Source organism: Balaenoptera borealis (assembly GCF_965194805.1).
Source record: "Balaenoptera borealis genome assembly, chromosome: 15".
NCBI lineage: Eukaryota > Metazoa > Chordata > Mammalia > Artiodactyla > Balaenopteridae > Balaenoptera > Balaenoptera borealis.
In genome coordinates, this window is record NC_138871.1 from 83,895,917 (window position 1) to 83,920,735 (window position 24,819).

Below are 24,819 nucleotides of genomic sequence, written 5' to 3' on the forward strand. Positions count from 1 at the left end.
CGGCCTATACCTCAGGCCTAATTTTAAAGTCTCAAAGCCCACACCCTATTTTACCCTAGCACCATTTTGCCCCAAGAAGAACACACAAAAGCAGGGCTGGAAATGGAAATACTAGAATTTCTGTGCTGGGAACTGGGTCTGGGCACCGCAGTGGGACTTGATGGACAAAGCTGAGGATCTGGTGGCTGAAGTCCTGCATTTGAGCCCCCTGAGGAGGTGGCCTTGGGCAAGTCACTTAACTTCTCTGAGCCTCTGTATCCTCATCTGTAAAGTATTCTAGAAATATCTACCTCACAGGAAGATGTGTGAAAAAGCACCTGTGATTTACACCAAGTCCAGTTATTTTTTTTTTCTTCCTTCTCTGCGCTTCCATAGCATGTTATACACATTCTAAGTTAGTACTTACGCATTCTGGTTACGTGGGGGCCACTGGAGCACAAGGTAAGGACCCCTCAGACTTAGTTCTCTCCTCAGCACATACTCCTGCCAGGCACAGGCTCAAAAAAATGTGCGAATGATTAAGTCTCAGGGGAAAGCCAAGTCACAGGTATTGTAAGCGTCTGGAGGGCAGGGTCATGGGTCTGACTCTCTACAGCTGTGCTCATGCTAGGTCTTCAGCCTGCAGCGCCCGCTGAACAAAACCTCAGAACAAAGAGTCACCTGCCCCCGGACTCACCCACCTTCACCCCCCCAACCCCACCTCTGGCTCTAGAAAATCCAGTCACCCTTCAAGAATCTTCCCGAGGATCCACATACTAAATCAATCAGCTATGAGGTCAAATCCTGCCTCTGCCACTGCCTAGCCAGGACCTTGGGTAATTTTTGTAAATCTTGCTAATATTTATTTTCCTGATCTGTAAATTGGGCAGAAAAATACCTATCTTTCAGTTTTGATATAAGATTTACATAAGAAAATGTGTACAGAACATTTAGCAGAATGTTAAACAGACCTCAAATGCTGGGTTATGTCTTTTTTTTTAAAAAAAACCCAGCCATTTCTGGTCTCCAGAGCTTGCCTTCTCAGGGGACTCTGGTTGGTAAAGGTGTCACTTAACCACTCTGGGAAATTCTCCATTCTGCAACATAATCCAATCTTTTAGAGACTTCTCCTAGATTATCCTTTATTTCAAGTCATTTGTTTAGCAAACACTTATGGGGCACTTACTATTTGTCAGGAACTGTGCTAGATGCTAGAGATCACAGATTAAAGAATGCCTCTGACCTCAAGAAATTTCTAGTCTAGTGGGAACCCACCTTCGACCTTATGCTGGGTAGAAGCTCTTGGTCTACAGCTCAGTAGCTGCCCTCCACCCTGCACTTATCACATGGTATTACCTTTTTATATCAAACACGTGCTATTCCCAGTTCTAAGTAGGCTACATTCATTAATTCATTTAATCCTCACAACAATCTTATGAGGTAAGTAGTCATTAGTCCCATTTAACAGATGAGGAAACTGAGGCACGGAGCAATTAAGCAGCTTGCTTCAGGTCTTGTAAACTTCTAAGTAGGGGGAGCCAGGATCTGAAAACAGACCGTCTGGCTCCAGCTTCATTTTTTATTTTATTTTATTTTATCTTATTTTATTTTATTTATTTGGCATTTAAACTCCCCCTTTTATTACCTGCTTAGTGGATTTTTGGCACACGTAACCTTTGTTATTGAAACACTCTCCTTTCTTTTCATTTTTTAACTTTAGTTGATTTACGATGTTGTGTTAATTACTGCTGTACAGCAAAGTGGCTCCAGCTTTAAATGTTCCTTTACTTATCTGTCCCCTCCACCGGAATCTGAGACTGTGCCAAATTCAAACGAATATCTCCTGTGCGCACCACGATTTCTGACACCTATGGAATCAATAGTTTATTCCTCACATGAAAAGAAGGAAGAAAAGGGAAAGGAGGAAAGATGCATGTAAGTAAACAATTCCACGACGGTTTGGTTACCAACATTTACTAAGCATCAACACTGGGCAAGGGCCTGAGACGTGCGGAGGGCCTCAAGCGTAAATTAACATCCCTGCGAGCTCAGAACTTTCAGTTATTAGTACCTTTAGTGTCGAGAATTCCGAGGCGACCACTGCGTTGTCCCGGCTGCCTCCTTCCTCTCGTCCCGCTCCCTTCGTCTGCAATTCCTGCTCCACGTCTTCCTTCTCCTTCGCCATCCTTTCCGTGGTGTCCGCTCTCCGGGATTTCCCGGGCTCCGGCCTTCGGGAGCGGGTCTGTGTTTGAGAGCGCTCCGGCCGCGCCGGGCATGCGCACTGGGGGCGGCGCAGTGCGCATGCGGGAAGATGGCGGGCCTGGCGTCCTGAGAGCAGTGGGTCACCCTGCTCTCCTCCCGCCCGCGTTCCAGCTCCCGGGGTCGTGGGGCAGCGGCGCGCCCGTCAGCGGGCCGGCCTAGCCAGGCGGCACCTCCGGGCAGGCCAGGAGTCCAGTTCGTGCTTGGCCCCCGGGAGCCGGCGGGTCGGAGGCGGCGCCCGACCCGAGCGGGAGAAGGCGGGAGAGCTCGCGGGGTGCGAGGCGAGGGGCGGCCGGCTGGGCAGCATGAGTCAGCAGCGGCCGGCGCGGAAGCTGCCCAGCCTGCTCGTGGACCCGGCGGAGGAGACGGTGCGCCGCCGCTGCCGAGACCCCATCAACGTGGAGGGCCTGCTGGTAAGCCCCGGGGACGGCCTGTGTCCCAGCGGCGGGGCCGGGGCGCGGGGTGGGGGTTCCCAGGCCCGCGGGGAGGCCGGACTGGCCGTCGTCTCGGTCGTGCGCTCCTCGAGGTGGCCCGGGGCTGCTCCTCGGTCTCCCCGGCTCTCGCACTGCCCATCGCGTCCAGTGAAGCAGACAGGTCGTTCGCTTAAGCTCTCGCCTTCTTGTTTGCGTCTGCTCGCAAATGTGTTGTCAGCCTCCTGGGCTTTTACGTCGGCTCCAGAGTAGTGTTGGAGAAAATTGCCCGGCTTTGCCTGAGACAGTCATGCTTTTCCGTCTCCACTGGACTCAGGGGATCTCCGCAAGCTCTCTCTCGTGTGTTCTTCTCTGCGGCCACTTCTCCCATTCTCCTCCTTCAGAGCAGCCACTTAAAACCGTGTCCACACCCCACACTTCCCACTCCACAGCTTCCCATTCAGCAAGTTACCTTCGGTCCTCTTTGACAGAGCAAGTGGGAGATTGGCCTCCCTGCCGGAGGTCAGTTTCCTCTGTTGTTCTGGACTAGATGCGATATATTCTCCTCGAGTCTCAGGACCCTCGATGAACCCATCGTTTTCCATTTCTCCGCATATTTTCGACTTCTCTGCTGGTTTCTTCCCATTGCTAGTAAATAAACATTTCCTGAGGTCCGTCTGCCCAGACGCCAGGAGGACTCAGGGCTCAAAAATAGTTGATGAGCATCATCTCATTTAATTCCGCCCAGCAGTCAGTCCTCAGGGATTATTTTTCTTGTTTTGCAGTTGCCAAAATAGACGTGGAGCTGTTAAGTGGTTTGCCTGTCGTTAGTGAGTAGACAGGCCTGGGTTTAACCTCGCCGTGTCTGACTCCAGATGGTAAATTCTCGACTACTTAAAACGCATCCTAAATCCATTTCCATTGTGAAAGATCCATCCCTCCCTTAAATTCCGTATGCCCTCCCACCTACTGTATCTCTTCCCCTTCGCGGCCAAGCTTTCTGAAAAAGTTGTCAGCACTCCTGGGTCTGCTTGCTCACCTGTCATTACCACCTGCTGGGGGACCTCTGCCCTAAGCACAGCTCTGAGACGTTCTAACCAAGGTCGCCAGTCACGTCCAGCAGATGTCTCACTCCGTACCTTCTGTAGTTTCCACACGATCGACCACTCACTCTTGTTGGACACTCGCCCTTGAACGGCCCCCTGGACGCGTACTCTCAGCGCTCCATCTGCTTATCTGGCCTCTCCTGTCCTCTTTTGTAAACCCCTCTTCCTTTTCCCATTCCTACCATGTCGGTCTTATTCAGATCTTCTACCTTCTCCACGGTTTCCTCCTGCGGGGTGTCATTCACCACTCTCGTGACTTCTGTTATTATTGGTATTGGCGGTCTTAATCTTTGAGAATTTGATAAAAGCTCCGAACTCTTCCTATGGAAAAACCACTTTATTTTGCATTTAATGTCAGAAGATGCACATATCCCTTGAAGTTGTAGATAGTCTTATTCACTCTGGTAGTTTCAGTTACCATGTCGTGACTCCCAAATCTATAAATCTGGCTCAGAGCTTTGCAACTGTCTACTAGACATTTCTACTTAGATTTCAAACTCACGTATCTAAAGTGGAATTCATTATCTTCTTGCCTAAGCAAGCAGCAACTCGCTGTCTCCTATTGCAGTAAATGGTACCACACCCACCGTATTGCCCAAGCTAGTATCCTAGGCATCAGTCATCCTTGCCTTTTCCAAACGGATCCCTTCCATTCTATCTAATTAAAATTAATCACCAATACTTGCCACTTCTAGCCATCGTCTATCTTTTGGACTGTAATCTTCTTAACCAGTTTTCCTGCCTCCCATCTTGCCCTTGATTTTTCTATATATTCTCCACATAGTAAGTAACCATAATGGTCCTTTTAAAACATATATCCGATCAACGTCATTTGACTTAGAGAATCTGTCATGGTTCCCTAGTGCTCTCAGGAGAGAGGAGAAACTTCTTTATGTAATCAGACCCCTGGATTTATCTTTCCTGAACTGCTTATAGTTGCTAAATTTTCCATATCTCCATATTCTCTTGGACCCCTGTATATCTGCGCTCCCCCTTTTAAAAAATCCTTTAAAGCACACTTTTTCTTGTCACGTCCCGTGGTTCTTCAGGCCTAGATTTATAGGTCACTTGTCGGAAGCCTTCCTGACTTCCCAGGACTCGGTCAAGCGCCCCTTTTGCGCTCCCGGAGCGCCCTGTGCGTACTCCTCTCTTCGCACCATGTGCCTCTTCGGTCCCTGAGTGCAGCGACTCTGTTCATTTCATTGTTACATCCCCAGCACATTTGGTGCTTCTTGCAAAAATATTTGGTAAACAGCTTTTGGATGAATGAAGTAGGTACTCTGTAAATGTTTGAATGTATGAGTGTTTATTTTCCTGGCTGTAAAATGCTGATTTAAACACCTATCTCAGCATTTTTTAATTGGCTAATGGCTGGCAGTATTTAGTAAACTGTGTATTATTAAACACTGTGCAAAAAATAGTTATGTGTACAGCTGAGTGTTTGATGTTCCCTGGGCAAATGGCTTGAAAACTGGAATTCTGTGAAGGCATAACATGGTACTGATTAAAGATGGAACTTAGTGTGCACATTGAAAAACAAGGAAAATTTGAGTGTGTGACAAGAATGCAGTCACTGTGGGAAAAGGTATATGTCCAGAGAGCTCTTAAAGGGATATTACTCCCCCAAACAGGCAATTGGTACAAAGAAGCATCTGTGTGGAGAAATTTTTAACCAATTTTAGAGGCAGTGTTTAAGATCTTAGTCCCTAAAACTCCTCTTTTATTCTATTCTTTCTCCTTTGAGATCACAGGTTGAAAAGTGTGGGTTTTTAGATGTGGGACTTGGAGCGCTAGTGAAATAACTTGGAACGTGCCGCCTTGCCCATCAGGAGCTGCTGGTGCCTAGACAGCCGTGTGCGCTGAGAGCAGCCTTAGTGCTTTCAGTTTGCGGGCTCTGCCTCTTCCCGGCTAAGGTGCAGACGGGCTAAGAGACTTGAGCAAGTGAGAGAGAGAGAAGCAGTTTGCGGATTGAACGGGAAGGTTTCCTAGGACGTCCAGTCTTGAGGCTCGGCTGCTACTGGGCTGTCCCTTGGCATGTCTTGGGGAAACACCTGAGCGTAGCCCCTCAGTGTGACTTCCTTAAAGGAGCAGAAGTGTTGGCATGCCTCCACAGGGCTGGGTTCTCAGAACGAAAAGCAGCAGCGTCTCTGCTGGCGCCTGGGCAGGTTAGCGCCGTAGAAGTTTGAGGGAGCATTCCTCTGAGGACTGCCGTCCTAAAGATGCTGAGAAGGTCAAAAATAAGTGTCCCGTGCAGGAACCACTTTGAAAAGGCTCCCATTGGCCTAATCTGGGACAGTGTGAGCCTCAAAGTAACAGATTTTGTACTCACAGAATGAGGTAAGAATTCAGGCTCCTTGGGTGTAGTTCTTTAAGTACAGTTCCTCAAGTACAGTTCCTCCAGATCTTTAGGCCTGTGAAACTGAAAAGACAAGTTATCTGACCCCTGCCCCCCACACACACCCGGCATACGTCGTACACTAGTGGGACAGACAGGGGATAACTGCTGTAGACAGTCCTGTCCATAAAGGAGAAAAAGGGGGGTCACAGAGGAGTATCTGGTCTGGAGCAGTTCTGAAATGCCACCTGGTAAATGTGGGAAGTTTTTTGATTAGGTCTCAAGGTCTGGGAACAATTCTCCCTGTTCCCACCTCTCCCTCTGGGCTCTTGGTTCCACCATCTGAGCCTGTCTGTCTTTTTCATGAAAGGTCATCTCTCTTCAGTATTTGTAGCTGAGTCCTTTTTTCAGCCTGCTTCCTGTCAGCATAATTTGGGGGTGTCCAGTGGCCTCTTTTCACTTTGAACTGTCTTTATCCCTTTTAGACCAAGCTGGCAGTGATTTTGCCAATGTAATTCTCTCGAAATCCATGTGGATGTCCTGTGAATCTTGTGGTTCACTCAGTAGACAGGCGTCCCACCCACAGATTTCTTCGAAATAAACTCTTCTGTGCCTTGGGCTCCCGCTGGGGTGGCCGAGGACAGTGGCCTGCAGCTTCCCAGAGGCCCTGTCCTTAGGCTGCGAGGATCTGTGAGGCTCATCCTTGGTCTCCTTCGGGGGCCTTTTGTGTGACCGAATGGCACTCTGAAATACCATCTTTGATCTCTGAGGACTTCACCAAGAATTGCTCAGTCTCACCTTCCCCTTTAGATTCGGTTTTTCTGGCGATGCCTTTGATTTGGTCTTTCTCAGAAGTCTTCGCTTAATTTTTAGCTTCTTGAGAGGCTGAGAATTTTTTAAGGCTACCAAGTCATAGCTTCTTTTTCTTTGAACAGTCCTTTCCTCTCTCTGTCTCTCTCTGTCTCTTCTCCATCTGTCTCTCTCTCCCTCCCTCTCTCCCTCCCCCCCACCCAATCCCCGTTAACACTGTGTGGAAATCTCCTCGGTTAGGTTACCCGGTTCATTACCATCTGCTTTGCATGGATCTGCAGTTGACAGAGTTGCTAAGTGCTCTGTCTTAGCATAACGGGAATCCCCCTTCTTGAAGTTTCTAACAAGTCCCCCTTCCTTTTGAACCCTTACTGGCAAAGTCCAGATTTCTACTGACAAACTTTTTCAAGACTGCTTAGTCTTGAACAGACTTCTTGGTAGTTATACTCTGGTTGTCTAAGAGAATGTCCTTGAGATACACACTGAATTATTTAGGGGTCTGCAATTTACCCTCAGATGATTCAGAAAAAATAAATTATGTGTATGTATAGAAAAAAAAAGATAAAGCGAATGTAGTAAAACGTTAGCATTTGAAGGATTTGGGTGAAGGGTGTATGGCAATTCTTGGTACTATTTCTGTACCTTTTCTGAAGGCTGAGATTATTTCAAAATAAAAGGAAAATGGGTATCCCTGAAAGGTGCTCACATGATCCGTCTCCTGTTGGGAACGGCCTGGGTCGTTCCTCACCTTGACCGGGGGCCCTCTGCTCACCTTCTCTCCAGTGTCCTCGTCCCCGCAGGGGTGTCCTCGTCCCCGCAGGGGTGTCCTCGTCCCCGCAGGGGTGTCGAGCCTCAGCATTCTCCAGGGCAGGGTGCCTTGCTCTGCTCTGAGGGACCAAGTGCAGGGGTGCATTTCATTTACTTTTTTTTTTTTTGGATAGCTCACTAACTTTTGTGTGAGAAAACCTGTATTCTGATTTTAAAGCCATTTAAAAAGAAGAACTCCTATCTAGTCCTCTTTCCTCCCAGAAAAGCTCCTAGCTTACCTGTTGGGTGTGGTTCCCCAAAGTTAGAGTAGTTGGGAAGGCTTGCCAGGATTGTCAGATTGAGTCTCTCCAGATGATAAGTTTGTATTAGAAAACAGAAACTGAGGCTTCATAGTCTCGCAGTGGTCCTTATTGATGGTGTACCAAAGAGGGAGTCTTCACCCTGTGTCCCTGTGTCTGTAAATACTCCTTGTTGTTTGTCAGTTGAAGTCATCCAGACAAGGTCCTATTTCACTCTTCCGTTCATTAGTTTAACAAATATTTACCAAGTGCCTGAATGTGCCAGGCACTGTTCTGGTTCAAAAAGGAAAACAATAACAATAGTCTCTTATGCTTTCATAGGATTTTTACAGTTTACAAAATTTGTCATTTAATCTTCACAATAGCTTGGAAAGTGGGCGGTAGAGTTATATCCCTACACTGTGTTACAGATGAGGGTGGGATCTCCCAGCATCTAGGAGGTTCTGGTAGTCCTGAACCCGATCTTAAGCCAAGAACTATTTTGAGTATAAATGAGATGAATGTGTCATCACTATGGGCACTTTGGAAATCTCCAGAATTGTAGGTCTGTAGGATTTATACGATCTTTATTTGGGATGTCTGCCCCTGAGGGGCCATGATGCTATTGTGATTCCTCCAAAATAAAGAGATAGTGCTTTTATATTCAAAGGGATAAAAACAAATGGGTGCTGTTAGGGTCTGTTTTCCCACAGATCGCAATAGAGCCAATATGTGGTTTAGAGCAAAGAATGTAGGGGAAAGGAAGTCATACTTTCTCATGTTACTAACTGAGGTATTATCCCTGTGCCAAGCTGTGAATAGCAGCAGTCTAGATAAGGAGACCAGAGGGAGGGCGTATAGAGCAGGAAAGGTGCCCTTGCAGAATGTGTAGAGAGCAGATAGGGAGACAGCCTGTTTGGAAACCGTTAAGTACTGTGTGCAGGACTCGCCCTGCTGCTCTAAGCTAAGAACAGAAGCCTGTTTGCAGCAAGGCACCTATGAGTGCTGCTCTGTTAACCCTGTCTGTGTGCATTCTCAGGGTTTATTCAGACATTATAGTAACTGAAGTAGTGTGCTGCAGGTACATAAGTAACAGACCGTGGACTGAATAGAAAACTCGTAGACAGACCATGATATTTACAACTTAGGATATTTGTTGATGTGTGTTTCAAATTAGTGTGATAAGGATGGATTTTTTTTCACTTAAGAATCTTGCATCAGTAGTTCAGCTCCATCTCATACTGTTTTAGCAGAAGGGTTGAAAGTAAAAATAGCAGTGACAGTTGTTCTGTTGGTCTGATGTTTGCCTTGAATAGGACTGCCCTTCAGCGTGGCACTGTTGGATGCTGTCTTCACAAGTCTGTTAGCACTGTGCTGAGAGCTAGCGGGGCAGAGTCCCTGCCCAAGACGGGCCCTCCCGACTGGTTTTGCACCCAGCAGGCTTACGTGTAACAGCTAAGTTAATGTTACAGTGGTATCCTGTTTCAGGGGAATTATTCCGTATCAAGTTAGCTTGCTGACAGGTGCTGTCACCTTGTCATAGATGGTAAGGGAATCATTGTGCCGAGGATCGTAACACTGCCAGCAAAGAGCTTCTTAGCTGCTCACCTCACCTTCAGGCTTCCGCACCTTCAGTCTTTTTGCCGCATCGCCAGCACACTTAGATTTCTAAACCATGGACGACGAGCTGGACGACATCATATCTTGTTCGGAAATCTGTGGTGATTCAGCACTGGTTACAGCAGCAAGTCCAAACTCTGTAGCGTGACTTTCACGGTCCTCCGTGTCGATCGTGGTGCTAGCATTCCCGTCCAGCCTTAGTATCAGGCTGGTTTTGCACTGGCCACCCAGGTGGCTTCTCAAAAGGTGCCAGGTGATTTATATTTGCATACCTTTGTTCATTTCACTTCCTGCCCCAGGGATTCTGTCTTTTTCCTCCCTCCTTAACCTCCCACAGGTTGCGGCAAATTCTGGCTTGTCTTCCAAGGCTCAGCTAGGGGTCCCCTTGCCTGGGAACCCTTGTGATTTCCCTCGCTGGGTGCAGCCAGAGCACTGTCGTTTCCCTCCTTAGAGCACCTTATGAAATTCACTTACCCCAGTTTTGCTACGGCCCATTTGGGGGCCGGTTTTTTCACTTACACGGGAGCTAAACCTGCTCACAGCTTGTCTGGAGACACATGGCATCATTATACGTACTTTGTTCTAAGCAAGAGGCCAATAGGGATTTCTGTTTATTAGCCTTAGCTTAGGTTTTATTTATTTTTTTGCAAAACCAATTTTTAAATATATTGCAAACGTTACTACAAGTTTATATACACTTTCATAGCCTCCAAATAGCTGGTAAAATGGTGAGCGTTGATATTGGAGCTACTACTAATTTCCTGGTCATCTCAGGAATTTAAAAGAATTTTTTTATGAATCTTAATACCAAAGTTTCTAGTTATGTAGCATGCATTATTTTCCATGATTAGAAATGCCGTTTTTACATTAATTATCATGGGAATGCATGGCTGCCTGTGAAAGTTTGTGAGCGCATTTCTTGGAGCCACTCTCACTTAATTAGCAAGGGGTGAGCATTTGTCAGTTTGGACTTCTCTTAGATCTCTGCTGCGCTTTCCAGAGTCAGGGACGGTGTCCTGATTATCCCTGTATTGCTTTTTATCCTCAGTACCTGATACAGTTGATAGGTGAATGTCTATTTAGTAATATAGTCTCATATTCCCTCCCTCCCCCCTGCACCATTCCTCCCTCCCCCCCGCCCCGCCCCCCGCCATCTCTTTAACTACTACTTCCATACTTATGGAGGCCTATGCAGTTTCAGAAATTCAAATCGATGAACACTGTCAGATGTGATTACAGTTAGAGTAGATATAGTTTAGAAGGAGGACTGGTTTTCTCACACCAAAATTATTACTCCAGGGTGAAAAAAAAGACAAACTTTTATATTATCCAGAAAAATGTTGTTTATTTGCATTGTTTCTGCTTTTTTTTTTTTTTTTACCCTTTTTGGCCCCCTTAATCTGTAAGCAAGGCCCCTTATGCACGCACGTTAGTTCATATAAAGAAGATTAACCACTGTGCCTCTATAAATAAGAGATGGGCAATAATTATTAACAATTCTGCTTTTATTTTTTGCTATTCATTTGCTTGTATTTAAATTACTAAGTTTAAATTTCTGTATCTTCTTTTTTCCAGCCATCAAAAATAAGGATTAATTTAGAAGATAATGTACAATATGTGTCCATGAGAAGTAAGTTGATTCAATTCCTGAATCGGTTTTAGGTTTTGTAGTTTGAACTTCATATGATTTAAGTGATTTATTTTAAATGTACACGAGTTGATGAGTAACTTAAAATGCATAATTTGTACACTGAAATGTAAAGCTTGGAATTTCAGCAAAAACTCCTGAGGTTGTGGGCTGTTAAATGTGCACAAATGCCAGTTTATTCTCCATTGCTTTGGAAATGTCATTTTTAAAACAGAATGGTCTCTGTTGGGGTATTTTCCCAGAGTTCTGTGAGAGCAGTTGTCACCGCAAGCAGAGCTGAAGGCAGTTTGGCAGCAAGCGTGTGGACAGTCTTTGGCCCTCCTGGTTTCCTTTGATTCCCTGTGCCCTTCCCATCTACTTCTGCCGTGGATCAGTGTTCAGAGTCAGTCAGGTAGTTCCCTGTCTTTCTGAAAATTGTTACGACAAATGGCCCCACCCCCGTTTCTTCTTAGTTTGGTGCTAATCTCGGTGGATAGGTGGTGCATAGGTGCCCATGAGGAACCATAACCTCAGCCTTCATTTCTCCCCGGCCCTGCCACAGTCCCACCGGTATCTGGCCCCCAGGTCTGGCCAGTTTTACTCTGGAAGCGTTTCCTTCGTCTGCCGCATACCACCAACTTACACTCATGTCTCAATTTATTGAGCTCGTACAGTGCCTGGCCTGTATTAAGGTCTTTGCATGGATTATCACAGCAGCCTTTCAAAATTCAGGTTTGGATGATTATTCCCATTTGATAGATGAGTAAACTGATGCCCAGAGATTAAGTGACTTGCTCAGTCAGGATTCAACCCCATGCTCAGACTTGAGCCCACAGTCTTACCTGCGGGTCAGGCTGCTGCTTCTCGTGCAGGAAGCAGTGGTCTCGCCATCTAAGTCGGTCATCGGCTCCAGGCTCTTCCACCCCCTCACCTCTTCCGTTCTACTGCCCGTGTGATCTTTCTAACACAGAAATTAGATGATGGTATCACTCAACCTAAAATTCTTCAGTGACGCTCTGTCACACATGGAGAAAACCCTGACTGCTCATTTATTTATTTCTATTAAATTCTTTTAAGAAACAAGGCCGAGAACGGACAGACAGAGGGACAAGGCCCTTGATGGCCATCTCCCGCCCCACTCTGCAGCCTCACCTCCCAGCACTCCGCCCCCATCGCGAGCGCTGTACAGCTGGGAATTCCCTGCAGACGCCGTGCTCTCACGCGGGGCTCTGCTGTTTCCTCTGCCTCACTCGCCCCCTCGCCCTCCACCTTCCTGTCCCTCTTTCTATGCTCTGTTCGCAGCACACGCCCGCGAGGAGGCCTCCCCTGTTTCCCACTCCAGTGAAGGTTTTATTTCATCTCATGTCACCTTGAATCCCTCTGGCGCACTCATCTCAGGGTTTCGGGTAGAGTTCCTGCTAGACTGTGGAACATGGGGCGCCTTTGTTTTGGAGACCATTTTAATCATGTCTATATCCCCTCAGCAACTCTCACGTTATAGGTGTTCAATTAATATCTCTTCTTTATAAAATGACTAGCATGATAGGAATATACTTATCCTGAACTTATAAGACCATGTTTTGTTGGTAATTTAGTATCATTTCAGTTGACCCTTGAATAACAGGGTTTGAACTGTGCGGGTCCACTTAGATGAGGATATTTTTCAGAAGTAAAGGCTGCAGTACTAAATGGTCTGGTTGATTGAATCCGTAGATACGGAGGGCCACAATAAATTATACGCAGGTTAACTCCTGCGTTGTTCAAGGGTCAAATGTAAATGTTTTTAAAGTCAGAGTTTCGCATTTGTAATCTTCCAAGGTATGTTGTAGAATTGTGACTATCTTCTGCTTCCATTTTTTAAAAAAGTTTAATTCCTCTTTAATCCTGTTTAATCTTAAGTATAGGAGTAGTCTCCACATGGAAGACATTTACATTATAAAATATGTACTTTTGTTTCTTGCAGTAACGACCAGGGGTCTCTAAACTGAATAGGACATTGTAGAGGTTCTGGATAAGGGCATTTTTGATTGAAGATAGGATGACTGTTTCTTTTGAAGCATACTGTGGTGTGCCATGAAGTAGAAATAAAGAGTAATCATATACTCCACACCAGAAGGACAACTAAATTATTCATAAAAGTATTTCCTCTGCACACTAAGCCATAAGAACTTTTTTTCCTAGTATCAGATTGGGAAAGATGAAAAGAATGATAATATTCAGTTTTCCCCCTTCATTTATTTATGTTAAGTTAATACAGGGTAGTGAATATTTTAAAAAATAGTTATGCCACTTTTCCTCAAGGTATAATATCATAATCATCCTAATTAGAAGACTAATTTGAGCTCTTTCTGAACTTCATCAGGCAGGGTAACACTATGATGTGCATAGGAACATTTTAAACATTTTTTATTTTAAAGCCAAGTCTCTAACTTTGCTTTATAAAGAATTTCTTAACTTGAAGACCAAATGAGAAACTTAATTTTAAAAATCATTTCTAATCCTATTCCAGATAGTGGTGTGGATACAAGTGCAGACGCACCATTTCGTGTCTGATATGGTGCCATGATGCCTTTTAAATTCACATACTCAGTGGAAACTGGTTGCATATTTCAAACACTCCTTTAAGTCTAAAGCCTTTGTTTACCTGCAATAGGCTAATAAATTTTTATCCAGTTTGAGAAATCGATTTCGTAAAAATTAGCTATGATTTGGTCAGTGTGTAGAATATCTGTAGGTGTCTCTGCTTACTGATCAAGAATAAATAAATGGTTTTTTTAATGAGTTGAGAAAGAAATGCTGTTTTAAATTTTATGAATTGTGTTTGTTTTGTTTCCCAGAAGCTCTGAAAGTGAAGAGACCTCGTTTTGATGTATCACTGGTTTATTTAACTCGAAAATTTATGGATCTTGTCAGATCTGCTCCTGGGGGTATTCTTGACTTAAACAAGGTTGCAACAAAACTAGGAGTACGAAAACGAAGAGTGTATGACATCACCAATGTTTTGGATGGAATTGATCTTGTTGAAAAAAAGTCTAAGAACCATATTCGATGGATGTGAGTTGTTTTCAAACTTTTCTTCTTTTTTTTTTCCCCCCCTTCTTATTAAGTGACAATACTATGCTTAAACTAGTTACTAGTAATGTTTTTTTACTACTTGGTACCAATTAAAAGCCATAGACATAGAATATCATTCCAATATTATGGAAAAGTTAAATGGAGTCATGATTAGTTTTAAGAATTTCACTTTTCGAGATAAGGGGACATCTGATTTGTATAGGAATTTTAAAAAATATATTTCTTAAGTTCTAATTGATTATTAACATCAGGGGGAAATCAGTTAAGGCTGTAAAACAGTGGTTCTTGCTCTGTAGTGTAATAAACACTGAGATGCCTCCCTCCCCAGGGGTTGTAATTCAGTTCTGGGAGAAGATAGATACCTACCTTCTTAACAACTACCCCAAGTGATTATGGTGTATATCATACTTCGAAACACAGTGCCCTGAATGTAAAAAAAAAAATCAGGAGACTTAATATCTAAAAGTCAATAGCTAAAGACTTAACATATGATTAGGAGGGATCTCATGGAAAGAAGACTTTATGGTATAAATGTATGGGGGTGTGTGTGTGTCCACGCATGCACATGTGTGGGGAACCCACACAGGAAGAAGGCTGTTACACTCACAATAGGCAAGTATTTTGGATCAGTAAGAAACAGTTCCAGGGCTTCCCTGGTGGCGCAGTGGTTGAGCATCTGCCTGCTAATGCAGGGGACACGGGTTCGAGCCCTGGTCTGGGAGGATCCCACATGCCGCGGAGCGACTGGGCCCGTGAGCCACAACTACTGAGCCTGCGCGTCTGGAGCCTGTGCTCCGTAACAAGAGAGGCCGCGACAGTGAGAGGCCCGCGCACCGCGATGAAGAGTGGCCCCCACTTGCCGCAACTAGAGAAAGCCCTAGCACAGAAACGAAGACCCAACATAGCAATCAATCAATCAATAAATCTTTAAAAAAAAAAAAAAAAGAAACAGTTCCAGCATATAAGTACATAAAGACCTTTCAGGCAAGTGAAAAATCTACGAACAAAGATCATTAAATGATTCTAAGTAATTAACTTAGCTATTAGAGGAAAGGGATTCATAAAGGACATTATTTTTTCAATATTATGGAAATGCAAATTGGATTCTAATTTGAACATGTTTGCTAAATGACATTAACAGTTTAGGGGTTAATATCAGATTGTGTTCCGAACCACTCATTAGAATTAGATTTGAGAACTAGCAAGTGAAAGAAAGGTAAAGTGGAAACAGCCTTTTTTCACTTTTTATTTTCTATAAAAATTGAAGAAAAGAATGAATATTGGTTGTTGCTCAGGTCATGTCATATTGGGGTAAACAGTAATAAAGAAAATATATCTTTAAAAAATGATCATTATATTCAGATAGAACTGGATAGAATATGCACAGTGGGGAAAAAATAAAGACTTATAGAATTTTAGCAGGGGAACTATCATTTGGCCAATACATCTTGTTTTTCATATGTAAGCATTAAAGGATTAAAAGATCATAACTTGTCAAAAGTCATGTGAGAAGTAGAGCTGGGCTGAAACTGGGTGTTACTGACTCAGTTCACTGCTCATTAAACTTCATTACGCTTTCCCTACTACTACTAATTTCCACAGGGTTATGGTGTTGGTTTTGTTTTTCAAGTCTCTGTGTAAAGGAATAGAAATGGGGACAAAAACCAGGAGAAATAATGGTTGTCTAGAATAATGGGCGGGAAGGACTGGAGTTCAGTACCTGGTTTCTGTCATTGTGGGAAACACCTGGTGTAAACGTTTGGAGAAGTTCCAGTGACCTAACTTGTATTTTTTGGTAATCTCCTAGATGTTATTGATGGTGATCTTTTTCTTTTAAAGAGGATCTGATCTTAGCAGTTTTGGAGCGGTGCCCCAACAGAAGAAGCTGCAGGAGGAACTTTCTGATTTATCGGCGATGGAAGATGCTCTGGACGCGTTAATTAAGGACTGTGCCCAGCAGTTGTTCAAGTTAACAGACGACAAAGAAAATGAAAGATATCCTTTAACTCTGTGCCTTTAAAAAAATTCTCCTTCCAAAGCAGATTACTTTAGATGGTAGGGTCAGCTTGGGGATTAATTCATATGTTTAAGATACAAAATGAGACCTTTAGAAGTGAGTGAATTGCCATAGAAATGGTACTTAAACTGCCATTCTAGTCCACAAAGCATAACACGCAGCTGAATGTCGTATTTGCTCCTAAGTTCAGTGTCTCTGGGACCAGAGGGGGAGATTTGTCTCTGGTACTGATCTCCTCCCGGCTCTCCTAGACTTTTTTGCTGCCCTGTTCCCCACGCGGAATGGGTGAACACCTTTCTGAGGTGTCGCTGATTCTGAGCTGTTCCGTGCTTCAAGTTTACTTAGACTCTCCCCCAGTCAAAACTTCCGTTTCCACAATACGGTGATTAGAAGGAAGGTAAATGCTGTTACTACACTCAATCGAAGATGTGTGGAGTAAGAAAAAAAAAAAAAAGAATGCTGGGGAAACCTGGTAAATCATGTAACGTAAAAATTTCAGGCAACACAATAAAAGAAGATGAGAAAAATTCAGGTAGCGAGATAGAAAATAATTCTGGATGAGGGAAATCCCATGAGTACATGATAGTCCTGAAAAACTGGTTCTCTAAGTTGTGTCTACTACTTACCGATTCTTTCCACCTTACATTTTAGGAGATTCTCATCAAAACTCTGAATATTTTTTCCCAAAGGGTTCTCATAGTAATATCTCGCAATGCATAGGGAAGGGCCGGGGGAGGTTTGATAGCTTCATGGGTTGTATGTGTTTTAGAGGTCCAGACTTCATTAATATTTTTCTCCAGAAAGTGTCATCATCACAATAGTATAGTTTAAAGGGATTCTTCAAGTTACAAATATTGTAAAACACTTTATAAAATCTTAAGAATTGTTTATGAAATAATAAGAATTATATATGAAATAATTTTTTCCTGACTGCTTTCCTTAATTGTGAGTTTGTATCCCATAAAAACTAAAGATATTCTAAGATTACACTTGGATTCATGTATTATAAGAGATAAATTATCTCCCCACTCTGCTTAGAGACCCTTGACTGATTTTCACACTAGCATATGTGACGTATCAAGATATTCATAGCATTCAAGCCTTCCATGAACAGATTGTAATTGCAGTTAAGGCTCCGGCAGAAACCAGATTGGATGTTCCAGCGCCCAGAGAAGTAGGTAGCCCTGCATTTTTAAGAAGGCTTAAAGGGAGGCAGGTCAGCTGCTTAGGCTGCGCTTTATTGCGGTCCCAGCACCTTATCACCAGTGTGTGCATGGTAGCTGCATACCTGATACAGCTTGAGGCACTTTACACATTCTGAGTTGTTTTGCATAACACAACAAACGCGGTAGTCATGATTATTATCCTTTTAAAGATGAGGAATCTGAAGCACAGAAAGTTTAGTTAACTTCCTCACCATCGCATAGTAAGTGACAGAACCACAATTCAAACCCAGATAGTTTGGGTTCAGAGTTTGTTCTTAACCGTTGTACTCTCATGCCTCTTAGAGGAATCACCGAGGACTGTCTCAGTGTTAAGATCCGGTGTCAGCGAGGGCTCTAGGGAATTAACTCACTAACCAAATTCATAAAAGACTATGAATAAAAGAGAACACTAAATTATACATTTAAAATGAAAAGTAAAATTGCTTTGTAAATGAAAAAGACTGTCAGCTGTCAGCTGCTTGCAGGAAAGTTTGTACTGAAAGATACGTGTCATCAGAAGGTTGCGTGGTAAGGGTGGAATCAGAACGAAGAGGCATGACCATTCTTAGGACAGATCACGTGCTGACAGCCTGATAGAACTGTCAGTGCTGAAGTCATCACTTCATTGCGACAGGGACTTACCTCCCTCCTCGTGAAGAAATTCTCACCACCCACCTTTCCTTTTGTCCCCAGAAGACCACTGTCCGTGTGAGACCCCAGTTGCCACTTGACAGTGTATTACAGATGGATTAAGGAACAGCTTTCGTGTATTCCAGTCACACTCAAATTGTGACTTCTTGGTGATGCTTCCTAGTTGTTTTATTTAGATTTAGATATATTCCGAGTCTCTTAAGTAACATTTATATTTAATGTGAATCATTTCACATATTCACATTCACACATAATCACTAATCTTTCAATACATCCTTCCTTTGGGGCATGATAATCCATTCTGCAGTGGCAGACGGGTTTTTGGTTTTTTCCCTGTGCTGTGAGCTGCTTCAGGCTGTAATTGCCAAATCTTGCCGAGCCTTCGATCGTGCCCAAGATGTCTCTTAGATCCCATTTAAAAGCTGAGGAACGTGGGCCCTCTTGGCAGCCATTCTCAGCAATAAGGAAAGACAGTGGGACCGATACACACACAGTCCGATTCCAGGGAGATCTGGGGATCTCGTCCCGGTGGAGATGGACTGGCCTTTGAGTCACATCCAGCCTGCTGGGTTTTTGTAAATAATTGTTTCGGGACACAGCCACGTGCCCATTTGTTTAGATTGTGTCTCTGACTGCTTTCACTCTAGAATGGCAGTTGTGTGGTTGTGAGAAGGATGGCATGGCCCACAGAGTCCACAGTATCACCTCGCCCTGCACGAGACGCGGGCGACCCCTGACTGAGTGGACCGCGAGGTCCCCAGCTGCCGCTTCTGGGCAGCTCAGTGGTTTCCGTTATTGCTCAGAAGTATCTGTCGAATTGCACAGCGTGTACCGTTCAAACCAGACCTGGCCCGCCCGTCTAGGAGCTGAGCAGATGTTCTTCAGCGTACCTGCCTTGCCTGCCTGCTACCGGGAAGCTGTGGAAGGTGGCGCTTGAGGTTGGGAGCCCCTCTGCTGTGAGATCGCAGGGTGTTGTAGAGCAGGGGCATCTGGTACCAAGCCCAGGCCTAACCGCAGGAGAGGGAGAAAATAGCCGTGACTTTACAGTTGAACCCACTCGCATCAAAACAACAAAGAATCATCTGTAACCGGAACTGTTCCTTATGAATGTAGCATAATTCTCAGTAGGAGTACCCAATTTCCTGATATCTTTTGGGTTTTAATGTTTTAAATTACAAGAGGTATATTTTATCTTGATCTCATCCTCTTTTTCAAGTGGATGGAAGAATGGTCCTTTCCTTTAGCTCAGTTACCTCTTCAGTGGTCTGAAATCTTAACACAGCCTTATCATTTGAGTCTGCGGGGTGTTTTAGATTTCTTTGTCATCAAAATACTGATTTTTGAGTCTCAAGTACAGACTCCTTAAAGGGGTCAAGTCTTGAGTAGAGAAAGATGGGCTCCTGAGTACTGAGGTCCCCTCCTGGCTCTGAAACCATTGCTGCACCATCAAGTAGCTGTGTTAACTGTGTGAATTGGCCAGTGGTTTCCTGTGACTCAAGCTAACTAATAAATACGTGATTTTCTCAAATATATGATAGAAAGGAAACTACCTGAATGAGAATTTTCAAAAGTGTCCCTTGAAACTTTCACAGTTCTAGTAAGTGAAAAAATACAATTAGTGAATTCTCTCATTCATCTTGATGTTTTCTGTGTCTCTTGCTAGGATTCTATCACAGTACATATCAGGAGCACTAAAGGACCTATTGATGTTTATCTATGTGAAGTGGAGCAGGATCACTCAAGTCATAAAGTGTCGGACGGTGTAGGGGCCTCTTCGTCTGAAAGCAGACATCCAGAGCGCCCTCCCGCTGAGAAAGGTAAGTGCACCAGTTCTGTGGTTAGGAAAATGTAAGATTTTAATGATTTTTAAAATATATACAGTTTTATAAATGAATATTATGGCCTTATAGGTATTTTTACTCTTCCTAGCTACAAAAACATGAGTTAAAAAATTACAAGGTAATTCTTAACTGTAGTTTAGACTGTTTCTGTGTAGTTTTGATAGCCGTGAAAACTTAGAATTGTAGCTGGTCCTAGAGTGTGGTCTCTGTAGAGAAGGCTGTTTGCATCCTCTGACCCGGCCTCTCAGGCACATGCTTGAGTTGTAGTTTATTCTTGTGAGACTCAAAACATTAGCCTCATGCCATTAACCTAAGAATATGGTTCTTGACTGAGGTCTTCCTATTTTTTTTTAAGCACTTGAATTGTATGTTCTATTACCTGTCTGCCTTTCATACCTTCACTTAGGAGGGTTTCTCTTGTGCTTGTTATTTTTCAGAAGAAAATCCTCCACAGCAAAGTGAAGAACTGCTTGAAGTGAGCAATTGATGGCATTTGAGGATTCGTGCATTGAGTCTTTTGGGGACATCCTGTGTGGATGAATTATGCATTAGATGTGATTCTCAGAGCAATAAATCATCCCAGACATTTTCTCATTCTCAGTAGCAGCCGTAAGGCCAGGAGTACCTTCGAGTAGTTCACTACTTAGATTACTGGATAATTATGCTTTCTGCATTTGAAAACAACTCTTTTTATAATTATTCACTGCTTTTTGTCAGTGAAGTAGACATCTTGCCTACTGAAATTACTAAATCACCCAGAGTATCACTGAAACAGACAGGCAGGCTTGATGGACAGTTCTTAGTGGACCCTGCCCTTTGCTGCATGGATCATGTGTCATTATCACAAAAGAAATTGCCTTACACGGGTTCATGTCTGCAATGGATGGGTGTACGCATGCATCTGGACATGATGTCTTTGTATATATTTGTATAATGTTTAGATCACTTATGAAATATGTCTAAGTGAAACTTTTCACCTTTGTACAGCCAAAATAATGTATATATGGAAAGTAACACATATTCTCTAATTTCTGTGGTATCTATAACTTATTAGAATCCTCTGAATGAGGGTTAGAGGAGAGTTTTTTCCAAACTTCTACATGTAGAAGTATCATAAATATGCTATACATTTAAAGTTCGTAGATTTAATGAAGGTATTTCAGTACGGTTCCCAGCGCTAAACTTGGACTTCAAGCTCCCTACAGAGTCATTGTGTCTGAACAGACTGGTGGCACGCCCCAAGCCTTAGGGGCAAGTGTACAAATGCCATCAGGTCATGGCCTAATTCCTTGCAAGACATGAATTCAATCATGATGAGAATTGGAAACTATTTTAACCTTTTTTGCAATCAGGTTTTGTAATATGTTTCTGTATGCAGCCTTGCTCTTCAGTCAAAGGGGTTTACTTATGATGAGTTAGTGGTACCCTGCCCTCTCTCCAGCTCTAGTCCCACGTTTCCGAGTACCTAGCTATTTCTACCTCATTGGGTAAGTCATTTACCACTCTGTGCCTCAGTTTACTCAGTAGTTAACCATTAGACTGTGAGCTCCTTGAGGGACTTTGTCTTAATCATTGTTAAACCCAGCGACTTGCACCACGCCTAGCACATAAAAAGTGCTCAGTAAATGTTTGAACAAATCAGTGAGTGAGTGAGTGAGTGAGTGAGTGAATGGTAAAATTAGACTAATAATACTTGGCTTATATAACATACAAGGTTCTTGTGTCATTCAAATTCATATTTTAAACTTCTCTTGCTTTCAAAGAAAGAATTGAAGCAACGTGAAATTAAGACCATGTATATAGAGCTAGCATAGGAATCAAAAATCAAAGTACTGAAAAATAATGCTGAGTATGTAGGACTGGCACACCTCTGGGCTCCAGCGGCTTTTGCCAGTCCCGTCCCGCTGCCGAGCACCAGCCTCTTCCCTCCTCACGGTCCGCGCCGGCTGCCTCTGTCGGCCCGGGACTGCTTGCCGTGCTCCTCCTCTTGGGCACGTGCGGTGAACCTGAGAGAGTCCAGGCAGAAGGTGTGTGTAGAGATCAGGTGCTCCGTGGAGAGGTCCAGGCTCTGCCTTGTAGATTTGGCAGCTGTCGGTCATATGTGATGGCTAAACATGAGAGTGGATGAAGTCACCTAATGAGAGGGTACAGCAGAAGAGGGAGAGGCCCATTAACATTTATTTTAAGGGGAAATACAGAAGAAAAGGCTTTTCCTGAGAAGGAATAATGAGAGGAAGGGAAAATAAACAACTAAAGAAGGCAGTGCCCCCAAAACCAACAAAGAAAGCATGGCCGCAGGTGATAGCATCGTTTCTAAGCAGCAGTTCCTTACTTGTGAAATGTGATAAATGTTCTACTTTGCAAATTGCTCTGAGAGTAAAATGAGATCATGTAAACGAAAGTCCTTTGTAACTGTAGACGTGTTACATAAATGCATCTCTCTCCTGTCACTCCAGCTTCTGGTGTTGGTTTCTTCTTTTTACAGCTGCTAAGGTGCGCATCCCCAGAACTAGCGTCCAGGGTCCTTCCTCCCCCACTCTGCCCTGAACATCACTACCCATCTCTCTGTGCGTACAGGCGTACCTCATTTTATTGTGCTTCGCAGATGCTGTGATTTTTAAAAATTGAAGGTTTGTGGCCACCCTGTGTCCAGCAAGTCTGTAGGCGCTATTTTCCCAGTAGCGTTTGCTCATTTCATGTCTCTGTGTCGCATTTTGGTAATTCTTGTAATATTTCAAATGTTTTCGTTACTATTATGTTTGTTACAAATATAAAACTTGAACAGATGAGGAGTTGCTTCTTATTGATGAACCAAGAAAGTGGTGTCTTGAGTTGGAATCTAATCCCGGTGAAGATGCCGTGAAGATTGTTGAAATGACAGCAGAGGATTGAGAATACGACAGACGTAGCTGACGAAGCAGCAGCAGGGTTTCAGAGGCTCGATGCCAATTTTGAAAGACGTTCTGCTGTGGGTAAAATGCTAGCAAACAGCGTTGCAGGCTACAGAAGAATCATCCGTGAAAGGAGCAGTCTACTTCATTGTTGTCTGAGTTTAGGAAATTGCCACAGCCTTTGTCTGCTAATCTAAAGCCGTGTCTCCAGTCAGCTTTATTAATAATGGTAGAGATACTTTATTAATATCTGATGTCCTTCTCTCAGACCTCTGTGTCTATCAGTTGATTCTGAACGTGGAAGGGGAAGAGGGATGTTACTTACTGGGAAAAGAAACCATAATAGACTTTGCACTGGGGCACCCATATGAGCAAGGATTAAATTCAGCTGCAAGTAGCAGAAAAACCCCAAAATAACAGCAGCTTAAAAAAGATACAGGTTCATCTGTCACATACAGGAAATCTGCAGATAGTCCAGAGTTGGTATGGCTCTCCAAGGGGTCAGGGACCAAGTTTCCTTCCAGGTAGTTCTTCATTCAGGCTTGGCTTCCATTTCCGAGTTCACTTCAAAGTCCAGGAGAGCTGCTGGAGCCCTAGCCGTTGTGTCCACGTACTAGCCAGCAGGCAGGATGAAGAAAGAGAAGAAAGGTACACTTCTCCTTGAGGACACTTCCTGCAGTTCACTTCACTTTACATCCATTGGCCACAATTTAGCCACTTAGCTTTAGAAATGTAATCTTGGGTAGGGGGACAGCCACGTGCCCAGCTAACACCTGGAGCTCTAGTGCTGCTGAAGAAGAGTAGATACAAGGTGTTGTTAGACGTTACTAGATCCTATTCTCCTCCCCTCTGGGCAGGAAGATGACCTCTAGTGAGACCACATGACTAGTTCTAGCCAGTTGGCTATGAAAGGAAGTGACATGTGAAAAGACTACATGCAGTTCTGCAGTAGCTCTTCCTGCCCCAATAACCAAGAAAGCCACAGGTTGTAGGTGATGCAGCTATAAGATCCTGGAGCCTCCATCAGCCTGGATCCCCAAGAGACTGTGTGGAATTGCCCTGCCCATCTGCATGCAGTGTGAAATGTGTCAAATCATTGGGATTTGTTTGGAACTAACTTGTTACTGCAACATAACCCAGCCTGTGCTAACTAGTATGTTTGGGGACAGCTAGCAATCTCTGCCCCAAGTCAGTGAGTGAAAGACTCAGAAACAGCCTCGCACCAAACCAGTGTCATACCTTAGGCACACTCCCAACTTGTCAGTTGCTTGTGATCAATAAAATCTGACTATTAATACATTTGTTGGCCACTAGCGTCATGGGAGTCTAACACAAATTTGTGTAATGATTGCCATCTAGTGGAGAGTTCAGAGTTTCCAGATTTCTTCACTTACATCCAATGAAACATCCAGATGCTGCTAGAGAATAGCATTGACTTTAAATTTCCAGATCCTGTTCTTGTTGATAAAGTGAATTCACACTAATTCTCACATATTAAAATCTAAACAGTAACTGGGGAGGAAAGAAGTCACAACTGTTAAGAGATCAGCCTTATATTCTAGCTGTGTCCATTTTCCTGTTCTTGCCATGATCGAGTCTGCAGAGATCTTGAGTGTCTTCACTCCCCTCAGAACATCACATTGGCCCATGACATTGGATCTGTTGAGCAGGAAGTAGTAAATGCCTTAGATGTTTCAGTAAGACATACGTGTTCCAAAGACGGTATGACAAACACTCTTAATACGAAGTACTGTATCAGGCAGGGTCCAGTAAGAAAACCATGGTGGGTATCACATCAGAGGTGAGTTAACGCAAGAAGGCTGAAGTAGCAAAAAAGGACCTTGAGGTAGCAGATATTAATAATTCAGGAAGCAGCTACCACCCCTAGGATAAAGTAGCGTTCCCATAACCTGGGAGCCGAGAGGTGAGGTCCTCACATCTCTGGAG

At 43.8% G+C, this 24,819-nt stretch overlaps 2 protein-coding genes across 10 annotated transcripts in view; one reads left to right on the plus strand and one right to left on the minus strand.

The window, feature by feature from the left end:
* GREB1 (growth regulating estrogen receptor binding 1) overlaps window positions 1–2,300 on the minus strand; it is a 144,478-nt gene extending 142,178 nt beyond the window's left edge. For all 4 annotated transcript variants that reach the window (XR_014235013.1, XM_082357499.1, XM_082357498.1 and 1 more), the window contains exon 1: window positions 2,051–2,300. Coding sequence is in view for 3 of the 4 variants with exons in the window: in XM_082357499.1 (XP_082213625.1) it covers window positions 2,051–2,164 (114 nt within the window). In the remaining variant the exon portion in view is untranslated. The remainder of the gene's footprint in view (window positions 1–2,050) is intronic.
* On the plus strand, window positions 2,253–22,768 carry E2F6 (E2F transcription factor 6). 6 transcript variants are annotated; one of them, XM_082357527.1, is made up of 8 exons: window positions 2,585–2,651; window positions 11,141–11,195; window positions 11,456–11,604; window positions 14,030–14,246; window positions 16,107–16,262; window positions 17,344–17,458; window positions 19,804–19,957; window positions 20,419–22,768. In XM_082357527.1, the coding sequence occupies exons 4-8, from the start codon at window positions 14,092–14,094 to the stop codon at window positions 20,466–20,468; spliced, it is 630 nt and encodes a 209-aa protein (XP_082213653.1). In that variant the 5' UTR covers window positions 2,585–2,651; window positions 11,141–11,195; window positions 11,456–11,604; window positions 14,030–14,091; the 3' UTR covers window positions 20,469–22,768. The 6 variants fall into 6 exon arrangements, 5 of the variants coding, with proteins under 5 accessions (XP_082213655.1, XP_082213652.1, XP_082213653.1 ...); XM_082357528.1 differs by having other exon boundaries at window positions 14,033–14,246; XM_082357529.1 differs by lacking the exon at window positions 11,456–11,604 and having other exon boundaries at window positions 2,253–2,651.
* The last annotated feature ends 2,051 nt before the right edge of the window (window positions 22,769–24,819 follow it).

Bases quoted from the DNA above. Each gene is read 5' to 3' on its own strand.
- E2F6 (XM_082357529.1), top strand. From the start codon at position 2,544: ATGAGTCAGCAGCGGCCGGCGCGGAAGCTGCCCAGCCTGCTCGTGGAC. The intron at 2,652-11,140 runs GTAAGCCCCGGG...TCTTTTTTCCAG, and splicing joins TCAACGTGGAGGGCCTGCTG to CCATCAAAAATAAGGATTAA. The intron at 19,958-20,418 runs GTAAGTGCACCA...GTTATTTTTCAG, and splicing joins GCGCCCTCCCGCTGAGAAAG to AAGAAAATCCTCCACAGCAA.